General features: G+C 58.6%; 7 protein-coding genes across 7 annotated transcripts; 3 read left to right on the top strand and 4 right to left on the bottom strand.

Annotated features, from left to right (window-relative positions):
- Positions 1-1,566: 1,566 nt before the first annotated feature.
- Positions 1,567-2,951, bottom strand: L226DRAFT_97058 (uncharacterized protein). The gene is made up of 2 exons (XM_067687391.1): positions 2,598-2,951; positions 1,567-2,537 (listed from the first exon to the last, which is right to left on the bottom strand). The coding sequence occupies exons 1-2, from the start codon at positions 2,668-2,670 to the stop codon at positions 1,603-1,605; spliced, it is 1,008 nt and encodes a 335-aa protein (XP_067534330.1). The 5' UTR covers positions 2,671-2,951; the 3' UTR covers positions 1,567-1,602.
- On the bottom strand, positions 2,753-3,247 carry L226DRAFT_97064 (uncharacterized protein). Its single transcript, XM_067687392.1, has one exon. The coding sequence runs from the start codon at positions 3,088-3,090 to the stop codon at positions 2,836-2,838; it is 255 nt and encodes an 84-aa protein (XP_067534329.1). The 5' UTR covers positions 3,091-3,247; the 3' UTR covers positions 2,753-2,835.
- Positions 3,248-3,558: 311 nt separating this feature from the next.
- L226DRAFT_561119 (uncharacterized protein) lies at positions 3,559-5,128 on the bottom strand. The gene is made up of 3 exons (XM_067683411.1): positions 4,262-5,128; positions 4,047-4,208; positions 3,559-3,993 (listed from the first exon to the last, which is right to left on the bottom strand). Exons 1-3 carry the CDS (start codon positions 4,979-4,981, stop codon positions 3,718-3,720), a joined length of 1,158 nt encoding a protein of 385 aa, XP_067534328.1. The 5' UTR covers positions 4,982-5,128; the 3' UTR covers positions 3,559-3,717.
- A 373-nt stretch (positions 5,129-5,501) lies between these two features.
- On the top strand, positions 5,502-7,233 carry L226DRAFT_561118 (uncharacterized protein). The gene is made up of 2 exons (XM_067683410.1): positions 5,502-6,120; positions 6,183-7,233. Exons 1-2 carry the CDS (start codon positions 5,865-5,867, stop codon positions 7,115-7,117), a joined length of 1,191 nt encoding a protein of 396 aa, XP_067534327.1. The 5' UTR covers positions 5,502-5,864; the 3' UTR covers positions 7,118-7,233.
- A 922-nt stretch (positions 7,234-8,155) lies between these two features.
- L226DRAFT_561117 (uncharacterized protein) lies at positions 8,156-9,216 on the bottom strand (the record flags this gene model as incomplete). The annotated part of the gene is made up of 2 exons (XM_067683409.1): positions 8,156-9,081; positions 9,144-9,216. 2 exons carry the CDS (start codon positions 9,214-9,216, stop codon positions 8,156-8,158), a joined length of 999 nt encoding a protein of 332 aa, XP_067534326.1.
- A 1,343-nt stretch (positions 9,217-10,559) lies between these two features.
- L226DRAFT_572024 (HET-domain-containing protein) lies at positions 10,560-11,895 on the top strand (the record flags this gene model as incomplete). Its single annotated transcript, XM_067684633.1, has 2 exons — positions 10,560-11,429; positions 11,482-11,895. 2 exons carry the CDS (start codon positions 10,560-10,562, stop codon positions 11,893-11,895), a joined length of 1,284 nt encoding a protein of 427 aa, XP_067534325.1.
- Positions 11,896-12,488: 593 nt separating this feature from the next.
- On the top strand, positions 12,489-14,084 carry L226DRAFT_536029 (uncharacterized protein). The gene is made up of 7 exons (XM_067681028.1): positions 12,489-12,699; positions 12,758-12,806; positions 12,867-12,912; positions 12,977-13,079; positions 13,140-13,293; positions 13,351-13,451; positions 13,512-14,084. The coding sequence occupies exons 1-7, from the start codon at positions 12,649-12,651 to the stop codon at positions 13,986-13,988; spliced, it is 981 nt and encodes a 326-aa protein (XP_067534324.1). The 5' UTR covers positions 12,489-12,648; the 3' UTR covers positions 13,989-14,084.
- The last annotated feature ends 4 nt before the right edge of the window (positions 14,085-14,088 follow it).

Genomic DNA, 14,088 nt, shown 5'->3' with positions numbered 1-14,088 from the left:
AGGTGAGTTGAATAAGTCGACTTCCATATCAGAAGATAACTCGCCTCTACGGGTCGCCTGACTGCGAGAGTGGCCCAGGACGTGCTCGCTCCATAAGACTCTTCAGCGTATCTCTGGGGAACGCGATACCGTTCCTAAGGGGTTCGTCTCCTAGGAGATAACACCAGCAGCCTGCGATTGGTCTGCTGTGAAGCGAATCGGCCAATGCACTGTGGCGAAGACCGTCAACCACCAGCTCGGGGACGTTAGAGATCGGCTGTCGGACTCACCGCGCTAGCGAGGATCATAATGCCTCGGATAGGCATAGGATGGTCCTTTGGACCGGTGGGCCTGCAAGCAACCGGAGCGACCGGTGGGTGACGGGTCGGCACCGAGTAGTCATCGTGTGTGCTTGCAATGGCAGGCGTGTGAGAAGTTTGTCTGTGAGAAGGTGCGGAAGAGTGGTCGGTGGTCGACCGCAACAGCGAACGACCATCTCGATGGTTCGATGGAGGCGAGTGGTGTTGGTGGTGGTGGATGAGAGGAGAGAGGGGAGATGGGAGGTGGGAGATGGGAAGTGAAGTTGTGGGGTCTCCGTCGCCTTCCACTGGCCCTTATATACCCACGAGCCCCAGGTACGCTTGCGCGCCAATTCTGGCCGGCTCCCGCTGATGATTCAAAGCGCAGGGCACAATGCCTTCGGCTATGGGGGAAAAGCGGAGGTGGCGTCAACTTTCATTGTGGCTAGCACGGAGCATAGCCTACTTACACACATCGACCAAAAGCTGCGGCGCTTGTACTACGTCCGGAGTCCTATTGTCCGCTGTGGTGCAGACCACAGTACAATTGTGTCCCAATGGAGACCGCTTTGACTACGCGGCTCCGGCTCAGACCACGAGCGGGCTCGCACTGGTGGACGATACCGAGGCGGTGTGTAAGGAGCGAACTTGGATTTCTCTGCGAATATACCGGTTGGATGACACCACAAACGTGCCTACAGTGTGTATGATTGTATGGAAACATACTCGTTTTTCGTTGGAGTAGACTGGTTTGGTGGGGGGGGGGGGCGGAGAATGCGCAGCAGCTTGAGCGAGACTGAGGTGACAGACCGCGCGCTCGCGGACTCGGAGGCTAGATCATCAGCGCGACGTGTCACCATCACGTGCTGGGTGACTCGCTCGCGTCCGCCGAGGTGGACGTTCGCGAGTTCGCGATATGAGAGTCTCATCCCCCGGTGAAGTTCTTACGCATGACATTTCTCACTGTGGCTATGCCAGCCAGCACTACCAGCTTGATCTGAGGTAGGCTCTAAGCTTCAGGATTGTAAGGGTCAGCTGAAAGTCGCATTGCACGCATCGCTCTGATATGCATCGGTCGCATGAGTTCAACTTCTTGGCTCAATAGGCAAGCTTGGGTGTCACAGCAGGACATAGTATAAACATGAGACAGATCACACAGCGGAGTCAAGAGAGTGAATTTCGAGAACCATGTCGGTTTCATTCAGTCGGCATCTAGTACATATCATTGCAAGAGCTCGTTATATACGGTATAGGAAGCCCCGCACTCGTGGTGGTCAACATCACGACAACCTCTATAACAGTCGCCGTCCAAGCTCCCAGAGTCTCAGGCGACAATGGCGTGGGGGTGGTAGTCGCCGCGACGCTGGACCGTGGTGGTAGGGACGCTGGAGAGGATACTGGTAGGCGCGACCGCCGGGAGCGACTGCGTCACAGTCGGGGTAGTAGCCGACGAGGCGTTGCTGACCTCGGGCGTCGAAGGTGTGCTGACAGGGACAGAAGGCGAGGGTGCGCTGACCGGGAGCGAGGGTGCGCTGGGTGCTTGCGAAGGCGGGCTCACAGGGAGCGAAGGGGCACCGCTCGGTGCACTCACTGGGAGCGACGGCGAGCTCGCTGGAGGGCTGACCAGGAGCGAGGACGAGGGCACGCCGCTCGGCGCGTTGACCGGGGCAGACGGAGTAGTGACCGGCGCGCTCACAGGAAGCGAGGGTGAGGGAAGGTCGGAAGAGGGCGCTCCAATGGACGGGGCGTCGACCGAGCGGGCGTTCACCGACGGCACCTCGGGCACTGCGGGTGCAATAGGCGTAGTAGTAGGCACACCGGACGAGGGGGTGGTTACGGGGAGCGTCGGCGTGTCCGTCGGGGCGCTGACGGGCAGCGAAGGTGCTGGTACGGAAGAGTCACCGACGGAGGGAGCACTGATTGATGACGCGTCGGCGAGCGCACTGACTGTGGGGACACTGACGGAGGCACTGACAGGCGGGGTGGCCGAAGGAGCACCGACGGGCGAGCTCGATGGGGAACCGACAGGAAGGGTGACCGACGACGTGCCAACAGGAGGGGTACCCGAAGGCACGTCGACCGGGAAGCTCGAGGGAGCACCAACGGGCAGGCTCGAAGGAGCACCGATAGGCAGGCTGACCGATGGCGCACCAACAGGCGCACTGACAGTGACCGACGGCGCACTGACTGGCAGGCTAACCGAAGGCATGGTGACTCCGCTCACCGGGAGCGAAGGGGCGGCAGGCAGGTTAATACCACCTACAAGCAACAGCGGGTAAGTATGCTGATCGTCTGAAGACATCTTTGAGCTACACTTACTCGGACCCTGCGCGCCAGCGCAGACAGCGAGAGCGACAACAGTCGCGAGGGTGGAGAACTTGGTGGAGAACATGGTGTGTGAGAGCAATGGTGGCAGGTGTGTGCGAAGTGCGTATGGGTAAAGCAGGCTGGGACGTGATGATGGACCTACAGCGAGATTGCAGGTCCTTATATGCGTTTCCAGACCCCCTTTGAAGACCAGTGGAGCTCGGACTTGATGAGTTCGACGCCAAGTCACTCACCGCACACGATGGTGGCGACATCCGAGCCGGGTTCCGCAGTGCGATAGGTGTCCGTCCTCTGCGGGTAGGTTGTCGGTGGTCCGGATTGAAAGCGAACCGAGCTCATGGGACAAGCCGCGGGGTTGTTCATGTCGTATTCGCTCATCCGCGGTCGAGGTTTGAATCGGTCCGCACACCTCCAACCGTGTTAGGCCGCACAGGCATTGATGTCTTCGACGCGGGAACATTCGAGTATCGACGGGCAAGTTCATAATCGAGGCATCATCGAGGTCGGATGATGATGTCGGCCTTGTTGTGAAGCTTGCTCCGCCGAAGCCTGTTGTGCGGTGTCACCGCCTAGTCGTCCTGGTGGAGCTGGTCTAAGGCAGGATCGGGATGGATGGCGCTGCAGTTGTCATACCCCGTTAAGGGATGCTCCCGACTCCGAGCCCAGCATTGCGCGGACGCGGTAGACTGAAGTTGCCGGTATACTGGAGTGTGTTGAGTAAGTATTGAGTAAGACAACGTGACTCAGCAAGGGGGAGAAGTGCAGGCTCAAAGAGAGGAAGTTCAACTGTCTGTAGTCAATGTATTGGAGTATAGTATATCGAGACAGAGATGGTAGGCTAGATCCTAGGGACATTGGCGTCGAGTCTGCCGAGACGCACAAGATAGTACAACAGATAAATGATGAGGAAACAGATAGAGATCGATCCAGTGCCTGGAAGACTAGATCTTGGAGGCAGGAGCGCTTCATCGAAGGCGAAGTCGATCCTAAGGCGTGCGCGCATAGCAGCCTGACCGGAGCTGAGGCTAAGCATGTCGGCGGAGAGGCGAGGCGGTCGGTGGCGAGGTGAGGAGTCCTCGGGGTAGATGTCGAGAGCCTTGCGCAAAGTCTCTCAAGTGAAGACGTCCTGAAATTGAGAGGGGCCGAGAATTGCCTTCAACCTAGCGATCTCTGCGTCGCGTGCCCGGACACCGGCGTAAATGACGCTTTCATGCGCGCAGAGTGAGCTAACAGTGGTGGCGAGCTGCGAGCGCTCCGTCTTTGCGCGTACAAGGGCCGTCTTGTAGGCGGTGACTTGAGTGCGCTGGAGGTCGTGCACAGCCTGGAGGAGTGCGAGCGATGCTTCCGTCGTGCGGAGCTCGTCGTTGAGCTGAGCGGTGACGGAGTCCTGTCGTGGCCAAAGTCAACGCAAGACAGTGAAGGATCGACTTATTTACATACCATGCGCTGCATGACATCGTCGTCAGTCTGTTGCTTGACTGCGAGCTGCGCCTTCGCCTTGGAGAGTTCGTCTTGCAAGCGCTTGACGTCAGCCGCTGCCCGGGATGCCTTGACACCTTCGCGCGCAAGCTTCTCCTCGAGGTCTAGGATCATCTTGTCGCCCTGTGCGCACTGCTTGAGAAGCTGAAGTACTAATAGTCTTAGACTCCACATACCGAGAACGCGTCTACCTCATCCGCCGTCTCAGCATGCAGAGCCTCCAAGTCAGCCGCGAGTGCGTCCTTCTGTCTCCGTAATGCGTTCCGCTCCGCGCGCAGCTCTGCAACCTCCTGCACGAGAGCATCGCGCTCCTTGAGAGCCGCATCCCGCGCAGTCTCAGCTTCAGCAGTGTTCTGCCTCTCAACAGCGACGGCGGCGTCCTTCTCCGCGATGTGTCGGTCTACGAGAGCGTTGATGTCCCTGCCTGTGTCCCTCACCAGTTGCTTCTCATACCGCTCTAGAGACCAGACACGGTGACGCAGGAATTCGGAGGACTTTTCCAGAGACTTGACTTGGAGGTGCAACTGGAGACGATCCTCGAGGAGCTTCCGGAAGGCGGGGGCATCGACTTCGACCGTAGCAGGAGACTTGCGCGAGTCCTTCGCGATGAGTATATCCCTGCGAGGGATAGAGGAGCTCTTGCCAACGGGCGACGGAGAGGAGTGGGCGCGGACGGGGCGGCTGACGGAGTTGGCAAGGAGACTGGTGACGAGCGATTGACTGGGGTTGCAGCGAGATGGCTTGCTGGGAGTCAGGAGAATGGCCAGCGAGCAGATGAAGATGCAGGAGATGTAGACCAGGAAAGGGTCGATGCGAAAGATGTTGGAGGCGTCGAAGAGGAACGCTATGCGAGGGAAGGGATGAGCCCAGAGGGCACAGAGCTTGTGAGCCTGCATAATGGTCGGGAAGGTCTCCTGAGCTTAGTCGGGTAGATAGCGACGGAAGGGGAAGGGTGGCGAGGACGGGAGCCGTGGGGGTGCAGGTTTATCCTCGCTGGGAGGGGGCTGACATGGACTCACATCGAGTTCTGCCCGGCAAGGGTGACCTCCGGTGGCAGCCTTCAAAGGTTTGCGCCAGTTGTAAAGGGCACAAGTAAATCATCTTACCAGACCATGCCACGAACCGTCCGTCGGTACCCCATCAATGTCCTACGTTGTCTGCGCAAGAACTTGAGATTTGTGCGCGCGCTGTATTCGCAAGCCGGCGAGCGTGGGCGAGAGGAGCACAACTGGCATGATGTATTTGCAAGCAGACACAGTGGCAGGAGAAAGCAAAGACGTGAAGTATAGGTCCTGGATGAATCGTCGTCGTCGGTGGACGGCGGAGTCCGAGCAGACTACAGTGCCGATGTGCGGCCCGAGCATCCGCTATTAGCTGAATTTGGCAGCGGAAGCGCCAGACCTCGCCCCTTGGACCCACTCCACCAGGTGTGACTACACCAGGACGACTACGCGGCGGCACCGCACGACAAACTTCCGCGGAGCAAGTTTAGCAACAAGGGCCGACATCATCACGATTATACCTCTGTTCTGACCTGGACCGCAGATCTTTCGGCGTGGAGGGCGGCATACCGAGTCTCTCATCGATGCCTGTGCTGTCAGGACGCGCATGGACCGATTCAAACCTCGACCGCGGATGAGTGAATACGACAGGGACACCCCGCGACTTGCCCCTCAGCGCCTGGCTTCCGCCGCATGAACTCGGTCCGCTTTCAATTCGGACCACCGACAACCTACCCACAGAGGACGGGCACCTATCGCACTGCGGAAGCCGGCGCGGATGTCTCATTCCTGCGGAGTGAGTGACTTTGCGTGGAGATCATCAAGTCCAAAAAGTGCTCTTAAAAGGGGCCTGGAAACGCATATAAGGACCTGCAATCTCGCTGTAGGTCCATCATCACGTCCCAGCCTGCTCTACACATACGCACGTTGCACACACCTGCTACCTTTGCTCTCACACATCATGTTCTCCACCAAATTCTCCACTCTTGCGACTGTTGTCGCTCTCGCTGTTTGCGCTGGCGCACAGGCTCCGAGTAAGTATAGGCTCAATGTTGTCTGTGGGCGATCATTAGACTTACCGCGATCTTGCTTGCAGGCGACATTCACCTGCCTGCTGCCCCTTCGCTCCCGGTGAGCGAAGTCTCCGCGCCTTCGGTCAGCCTGCCAGTCAGCACGCCGCCGGTCAGCGCCCCAGTCAGCGCCCCCTCGAGCCTGCCCGTTGGTGCTCCATCGAGCCCGCCGGGCGTGCCCTCGGTTACCCCTCCTATTGGCACGCCGTCGGTCGCCCTTCCTGTCGGTTCCCCGTCGAGCCCGCCCCTCAGTGCTCCTTCGGTCACCCCGCCTGTCAGTGCACCTACTGTCAGTACCCCTGTCAGTGCCCCCGTCAGTGCCCCCACAGTCAGTGCGCTCGCCGATGCGTCATCAATCAGTGCTCCCTCCGTCGATGCACCTTCCGCACCAGCACCTTCGCTGCCCATCAGCGCTTCGACGGACACGCCGACGCTCCCCGTAACCATCCCCTCATCCGGTGTGCCTACTACTAGCCCTAGTGCACCCGCAGTGCCCGCGGTGCCGTCGGTGAACGCCCGCTCGGTCGACGCTCGGTCCGTTGCCGTTGGAGTGCCCTCCTCTGACCTTCCCTCACCCTCGCTTCCCATGAGCGCGCCGGTCACTTCTCCTTCTGCCCCGGTCAATTCGCCGAGCGGTGCACCCTCGCTCTCACTCCCGGTCAGCCCTCCAGCGGGCTCGCCGTCGCTCCCAGTGAGTGCACCGAGCGGCGTCCCTTCGCTCCCTGTGAGCCCGCCCTCGCAAGCACCCAGCGCACCCTCGCTCCCGGTCAGCGCACCTTCGACGCCTTCGGCCTCTCTTCCCGTCTCGGCGCCCGAGGTCACCAACCCCGCGTCGAGCCTCGTCACCCCGACTGGCACCGAGTCGCTCCGAGTCCCCGTTACGCCTACGAGCATTCTCTCGAGCATCCCTACCACCGCCCAGCGTCGTGGGGACTACCACCCCCACGCCATTGTTGCCTGAGAAGAGCTTAGACGATCATAGAGCGCATCGTGATGTTGACCATCACGAGTGCAGAGCTTCGGTATATGATTACGAGCTCTTGTAATTCTAGACGCCACTTGAATGAACTTGACTGGAATTTCGAGATCACTTATCACGTTGTGCGATCTGTCCCAGTCTGAGGGCGTGCGGCGATTCATAATTTTCAAGCCGGATTAAACGGTAATGTGAGCCTCTTGCCACGAGGCTTCGCAGTCAGTGCGTGGGTGCGGTGTGAATTATCTTCGACTCCTCGACAGCCGCGTCGCTGGTCGGGCGACGTGGGCGTCGTGGTTCAGATGCAGGGTCCTTGCTGCAGTCTCCCGAGCACGGAACGGTACGGCTCCCAGCTGCAATGCTCGCGAGCACACCTTGCTAAGGATGACTTCTTTCCCTCAAAGGCTGACGACGCTAACGGTCGTCTGCGCAAGAACTTGAGATCTGTTCGCACTGTCTTCGCAACTCAAGCCGGCCAGCGTGGAAGAGAAGGGAACAACTGGCATAATGCATTGGACAGCAAACAAAGAAGACAAAGCAAAGAAGTGAAGCGGAGGTCCTGGAAGGCCGTCGTCGTCGTGGTCAGACTCGAGAGCTGGCGCTGAAGCCCACAGCGTGACGGAACACGACGTGATCATGCCCTGTGCGCGCGTGACAATCCGCGTTTTCCGTGTCCGGCGCCATCGGCCTTTACCTGCTTGTTCAGCCTGTTTGCACCGTCTATACCTTGTACATCCTACGGCTTCTACATTATTCTAAACAAGATGTTGACAACGAAGTGACAATATACGACTGTAACAAGCCCCGCTGTTTTGACCCGGACGTGATATCCACTTACCGTCACGGTCGCACTGCCAGTGAGCTTTTGAAGCAAGACGAACTGCTCAGGTGAGTTGTCTGAAATATCATGAGATCTTATATGCTCTATATACACCATCTAGATGTACGCTAAAGGTCCGTATGCAGCTGCTTTCTAGGCTGCTACGATATTCCCGGAGTCCGTCAACAAGTCCACGGTGCGCGTTACAATGCCTTCGCAGCGACGACGGCATGCGGGTGGTAGTCTCCGCGACGCGCGGGAGTGCTCGCAGTGGCAGTCTCGACGCGGGAGAGAATGGTGGTCGGCGTAGCCGGCAACGTCTCGATGATGGTCTCTGTGGTCGTCGGCGCCGGGTTGCTGGCAACGGGCGCCGAGACAGGGAGTGACGGTGAAGGCGTGCTGTCCGTGGGTACGCTGGCCGGTAGCGAAGGCGAAGGCGCGCTCACAGGGAGAGAGGACGAAGGCGCACTGATGGGCATGCCCACGGCCGCTGCGGGTGCACTGGGTGATGAGGTTGGGGCGCCCGAAGGGAGCGAAGGAGCAGCCACGGAAAGTGAGTTGACCGGGAGCGAGGGTGTACTCGCTGAAGGCGAGCTGATCGGCAGGGAAGGGGCAGCCGCGGACGGGACGGCGACCGAAGGCGCGCTCGGGGATGGTGCGGCGATCGAGGGCGCATTCACGGTGGGCCGGCTGTCGGCTCGTGCCCTCATAGAGGGCACCGCAACAGCCGGGGTGTTCGGTGAGGACGGGCTCACGGGGAGAGACGGTGCGCCAGTGGTAGCGGGCTCGCTGATGGGAGCACTGACAGGTGCGCTGACTGCAGGAGTGTTTACAGGTGCGCTGACAGCAGGGACGCTGACAGGTGGGGTGACCGAGGGAGCACCGACAGGAAGGCTCGAAGGAGCACCCGTGGGCATGTCCATTGAAGGGGCGCTGACGGGCAGCTCCGTAGGGAGACTACTCGAGGGAACGCCGACAGGTGAGCTGACCGAGGGCGTGCCAACCGGAGGGCTGATCGAAGGGGCATTAACTGGCGCACTGACCGACGGCGCACCGACTAGCGGGCTAACCGAAGGCGCACTGACTCCGCTCACCGGGAGCGAAGGGGCAACAGGGATGCTAACGCTACCTGAGAGCAGCAGCGTGGTAAGTCTCGATGCTTTCCTGAACAGAAACGAGAAGTGTACTTACTCAGACCCTGCGCACCAGCACAGAGAGCGAGAGCGACAACAGTCGCAAGGGTGGAGAACTTGGTGGAGAACATAGTGGTGTTCGAAGTAAAGCGGCAGAGTGTATGTGTAGGCAGATGAGGTGGGCTGTGATGATGGAGAACCAGCGAGGATGCTGGTCCTTATATACGTTTCTGACCTCCCTTTGATCCCCACTTGCAGACTGGACTTGGCGATTTCGACGCGTGGTCGCCCACCACACAGAATAGGAGCATGACTTCCGACACTCTATCCGAGTGCATCCGTCCGCTTGCACTTGGAAGCTCTGTGCGGTATGTGGTCATCCTGGTCAATTTTGCAATCGGCGAGTCTCGATTACAACGGGGTTCACTTTGCAAACTACTCACTAGCCACATAGGAGTTATTCACGACCTCCGGAAGATGTCGCAAGCCGCGCAGCCCGCTTTCCCGTGGTCAGGATTTTGATGCTAGCCGTACCTGTTAGGTTAGATTGGCAATCAGTCCGACGAGCTCGCGGGGTCCATGCTCAGACACTGACGGCTAGGTAGGCGCTTCCATTGCCATTTCCAGCTATCGGAAGCTCGGACCGCGTTACCCGAATAAACCGCCTCCGCAGAGTTGCTCGTTAAGGACATCCACCCTGCCGTGCCGCTACGTTCGAACTATGCAGTCCCATGCCGCTGATCGGATGATGCACAGGCCAGTTCCAACTCCAATCCATGTCTGGTAGGCTGACGAACTCGTGGTCGACCCTATCCTGTGACCGCGGGGCAAGTCGACTAATCCTCTCTCATCGCTATCAAGTCCGACGTAAGTACTGATGTGTGCCACACAGTGCTCAAGTATCAAAAAGGATTGAGGAGAGGTTGATCTATCAATTTTCTACTGCTCCGCGAGACATTGTGTTGTGGGAATGTGTTGCCGCTAAGTTGGGTGGCATTGAAATCAGCGGTCACGGTGCTTCACCAGTTTGCTTTGACCATCGGAACCTTCTTAAAGTCACAAGAGCGATGGCAAAAAAAGGTCCGTCCCGGACTTCTTTGAACTATATCCGCTGGCGCTCAGAGTGGATCATCAACTGCGGAACTTTGCCCGACAGTCGAGTCAGCCCTGGCCGCCATCAGCGCTAGCGTGCACACCGCCTCAGCATCGCGAAGCTCCCGTTGTCATCACCTCAGTCTCTTCCGAGTCGCTCCTATCGCCGGTTTTACTGCCTAAATGCACTAGGTTGCGACGGTTCTACTCCACAGACTACCGTGAATACGTCTTCATCCCTGTCCAAGTCTCCAGCCTTATCCTCCGGTCCCCACATCGGTCTCCAATTTCTCTCATCCTCCTCCGACAAGGTGCGCAACTTCTGTCATCTGATACTTGAATTTGCCCCGATCCCTGGACAATAACACCTACAGTGTTCCCCATGTGGGTCCTCAACACTGACCGCGCCGAGCTCCACTTCTTCGCTTCCCCCGAGGAGGTACCGGGTGGCTACGCCGCTCTCTCGCATGTCTGGGACGAAAAGGAGCTGTCGTTCCAGGACCTGCAGAGAATCCAGTTGAAGTGCGCCAAGCGCTTCACCAAAAAGGGCCGGAATCCTCGCAACTTCGTGAGCGAGAAGATCAGGCGGTGCTGCGAGCTCGCCGCGAGCCACGGCTACAAGTGGGTCTGGATCGACACATGCTGCATCGACAAGACGAGCAGCGCGGAACTCTCGGAGGCGATTAACTCCATGTTCCGTTACTACTCCCTCGCCGGCATCTGCTATGGCTACCTGCGCGATGTCTCAGAACTGTCTACCATCGCGGAGAGTATCTGGTTCCGGAGAGGCTGGACGCTCCAGGAGCTCGTCGCTCCGCGCTCTTTTCTCTTCCTGTCCCGGACGTGGCAGGCCTTGGGAAGCAGGGCAGACTTCTCCGAACGCTTGGAAGAGAGAATCGGGATCCCTGGTGCTGTATTACGGCTCGAGGTCAGCTATGCGGACTTCAGTATCGCCCAGAGGATGTCCTGGTTCGGAGAGCGGCAGACGACGCGGCTCGAGGACGAAGCATACTGCCTTCTTGGACTTTTCGATATACACATGCCACCTCTTTACGGCGAGGGTAGGAATGCCTTCCGGCGACTGCAAGAGGAGATCATGAAACAATCTGCGGATACGACGCTCTTCGCATGGGACGCGCCGTGGTTGGAAGATCACTTGCGGTCTTGTCTCCTCGCTCCATCTCCCTCAGCATTCAAAGGGAGAGACATCGTGTATACGCCTCCACGATGCCTAGAGGAGGCAGCCCCTAACGTGAGTTGAATTTCATTTACCACAGCATCGACATTGACAAGCACGTTAACAGGACTCAACCCTCACCTTGGTTGATAACGACATGACGTTCTCCGTCGCCCCAGACGGAATCCTGGCGTACATCCTGATCATCGCGCGCGGCGACGAGACGTACGGAGACTTGTACTGGTCTGCGGGCGATGGGAGTGGCCAAGTGCTCCTCCGCCTCGAGGCAGACTCCACCGGTCAAGCGCGCTCTTCCCGTCGCCCTTCGTACCGCGTTTGCTTCTCCAAAGATAATCGCTCACGGTTACACTGGGAAGAGAAGCTTTCCGCAGAGTCACCTGGCCCGTATTCCTCCTGGCAGACGGTTCTCCTCCGACACCGACCTTCACCGCATTGGTTCCCTTATGGCAGTGGTTCGATGATCGTTGGCAGATCCTTGCACTCCGACCTTCATCTCACTTCTGCTAGTACACCTCTCTGACAATGTCCCGTCTCGCTTTGATGGGACTCGCGTGGGGAATTCTACGGATTAGTACGCCGGGAGGGTGCCAGTGGAGATTCTGCAATGCTTCCTGGCGACCTCATTTTCTGAGAGCGTCTTGTTCTCCCGACAACAAACATCTTACCATTTGGCTCAATCCCTACCACTCCCAACCTCGTACTCGTAGCCACCCGGTTACTTCCGCCCTCACCGGTCCGTACATCCATAGTCGGCGCCTGTGGCCATGCCACATGGTTTTCGCTAGTCGATACCCTGAAATCAAGCCACTATGATTCCTTCAACTCTTCCATCCCAAAACCTACATCAAGACCTACCAGGCCCTGCCAGACGACACGACCGCGCAAGCACGCGACAGTGACGATGAAGGAGCAGCCGGTGCTCGGCGACGTCACACGCTACGCAGCGCTCCCGGGAAAGAGTTCGCGGACGCCTAGCCGCCCCGAGGGTACAAGATCCGAGTCATTGCGCCCGATGCTTATCCACTCCTGGCCCCGTGCCGCACGGAGAGTGTCATCGGCGACCGCATTGGTCAGTCGCTACCCCGCCCTCTCTCCATTCTATTGCCTTCGGGTCAGATAGGTCATCGGCACGTCCGGGATTAGAGTTGCTCTTGGTGCGAGGAGACATGCACCGCCGAGACTAACCTGGGCGCTCCCAGGAACGTCTACTGCGTATATAGTGCGCTGCGCCGCCGGGCGATGTCCTTCACACTAGCTCAAGCTTTCACTCCCAATGGCATACGAATACTACCGCTCGTCTGCCCCCGGATGGGGGACATCGCAGGTACCCAATCTTTCCTACTCAGCTCGTTCGACATGCTAAGATGAGCCGCGGTTCGTAGTACCAATTTGGCCCACCTCCAATGCCAGGTTTCCAACCCCAGCCAACCTGTAAGTCATTTCGCTCCAGAGAACATCGCGAAAGAAATCCATACCAACTAGTCGTTTAAGGGACAGGATACGACTTCTATAACGCACATGCACTGAACCCCGACCCGTAGGTTCACGCATCGTCCCGAGACATCCCATCGATAACTCACGCGTCATGGTGCTTCTGGCAGTACCCTCTACAACTCCGTGATTGGCCGACTAGGCTCGTACTCGGGGCCTGGCCTCGATCATCGCACCGCACACCATTGGCACAGTCTCATCTACAGCGGCATGGTGAGTGTTCTGCCGTCTCGCTCCGTTGCATCTCTTCCATCCTCATGCTCTCGTGATCAGCAACCGCTCACGCAGGCGCTACCCGCGGACATCGGTGCTGCGGCGGCATACGAGGTGTATCGAACGTGGAAGTACAACTCGTCTCTATACCAGCCACTCAGCGCGGACCGTATGATGCAACGCGAAGGTCTGATCGGGATGGCCATAGGCGAAGGTACTGTCACTCCCCATGTTTTCTCTGGCTTGATCGATCTCATTAGCCTCTCAACAGCCACGCGGTTATGGCAGTACTCCGGACGCCCGATGGATGCATACGGTCAACGGGCGGCCTGCGAGGCAGCAGCGGCCACTGCGGCAATCCTCGCTGACCAGGTACGTTCCATCTAAGCGATGCGATGCACACGCCTGCTGACCGAAATACGGATCATCCAGTTCACATCCATGCTCGGCGGAGGAGCAACCATGTTCCCCCCAAGCCCCGTCATGTCGCCCTACATGCCCTCAACGCCCGTGTCCATGGGCTACGCGGGCTCCGACCCCGGATACCTCAGCGCTGGTAACGCGTATGGGGGATACTCTCCCTCCGCAGGTACGATCGCAGCCCCCGCAGGCTCGACGCTCATCGTCTCGGGATCGCGGCACCATTCGCACGAGCGCGGCCGCTCGCATTCACGGGATCGCTACGGGGACCATCACCACCACCATCACCGCCGCGGCCGGAGCGTCGAGGTCATCCAGACCGGGGGATCTGGATATGGGTACCAGCCGTACTACGGAACTGGGTACGCTGGGGGGTACGCACCCGGGTACAGTGGATACGGCTATGGCGGGAATGGTGGGTACGGAGGCGGGTATTCTCAGTACGGATATGGGGGCCGGTATAGTCCCTCGGGATGTGTGATTTGCTGATCTCCCTCATGTATATCAACTTCAACAGCCCGCCATCATTTATTGTATTCCTGTATTAGTTGTATGCTATTCCATCCTCTAGTCCTCCAATAGCAAACCG

The sequence above is a fragment of the Lentinus tigrinus genome, assembly GCF_003813185.1.
Source record: "Lentinus tigrinus ALCF2SS1-7 unplaced genomic scaffold L226scaffold_16, whole genome shotgun sequence".
In the NCBI taxonomy this organism is placed as follows: Eukaryota; Fungi; Basidiomycota; class Agaricomycetes; order Polyporales; family Polyporaceae; genus Lentinus; species Lentinus tigrinus.
The sequence above is the reverse complement of the archived record's forward strand: the minus strand, read 5'-3'. Positions and strand labels throughout refer to the sequence as shown.

Excerpts from the sequence above, each read along its gene's own strand:
- L226DRAFT_97058 (XM_067687391.1), bottom strand. The coding sequence starts at position 2,670 with ATGTTCTCCACCAAGTTCTCCACCCTCGCGACTGTTGTCGCTCTCGCT. Across the intron at positions 2,538-2,597 it reads CGCTGGCGCGCAGGGTCCGA|GTGGTATTAACCTGCCTGCC; the intron begins GTAAGTGTAGCT and ends TGTTGCTTGTAG.
- L226DRAFT_97064 (XM_067687392.1), bottom strand. The coding sequence starts at position 3,090 with ATGAACTTGCCCGTCGATACTCGAATGTTCCCGCGTCGAAGACATCAA.
- L226DRAFT_561119 (XM_067683411.1), bottom strand. The coding sequence starts at position 4,981 with ATGCAGGCTCACAAGCTCTGTGCCCTCTGGGCTCATCCCTTCCCTCGC. Across the intron at positions 4,209-4,261 it reads ATGAGGTAGACGCGTTCTCG|GGCGACAAGATGATCCTAGA; the intron begins GTATGTGGAGTC and ends CAGTGCGCACAG. Across the intron at positions 3,994-4,046 it reads ACGATGTCATGCAGCGCATG|GACTCCGTCACCGCTCAGCT; the intron begins GTATGTAAATAA and ends TGGCCACGACAG.
- L226DRAFT_561118 (XM_067683410.1), top strand. The coding sequence starts at position 5,865 with ATGTCTCATTCCTGCGGAGTGAGTGACTTTGCGTGGAGATCATCAAGT. Across the intron at positions 6,121-6,182 it reads CGCTGGCGCACAGGCTCCGA|GCGACATTCACCTGCCTGCT; the intron begins GTAAGTATAGGC and ends TCTTGCTTGCAG.
- L226DRAFT_536029 (XM_067681028.1), top strand. The coding sequence starts at position 12,649 with ATGGCATACGAATACTACCGCTCGTCTGCCCCCGGATGGGGGACATCG. Across the intron at positions 12,700-12,757 it reads CCGGATGGGGGACATCGCAG|TACCAATTTGGCCCACCTCC; the intron begins GTACCCAATCTT and ends CGCGGTTCGTAG. Across the intron at positions 12,913-12,976 it reads CATGCACTGAACCCCGACCC|TACCCTCTACAACTCCGTGA; the intron begins GTAGGTTCACGC and ends TGCTTCTGGCAG.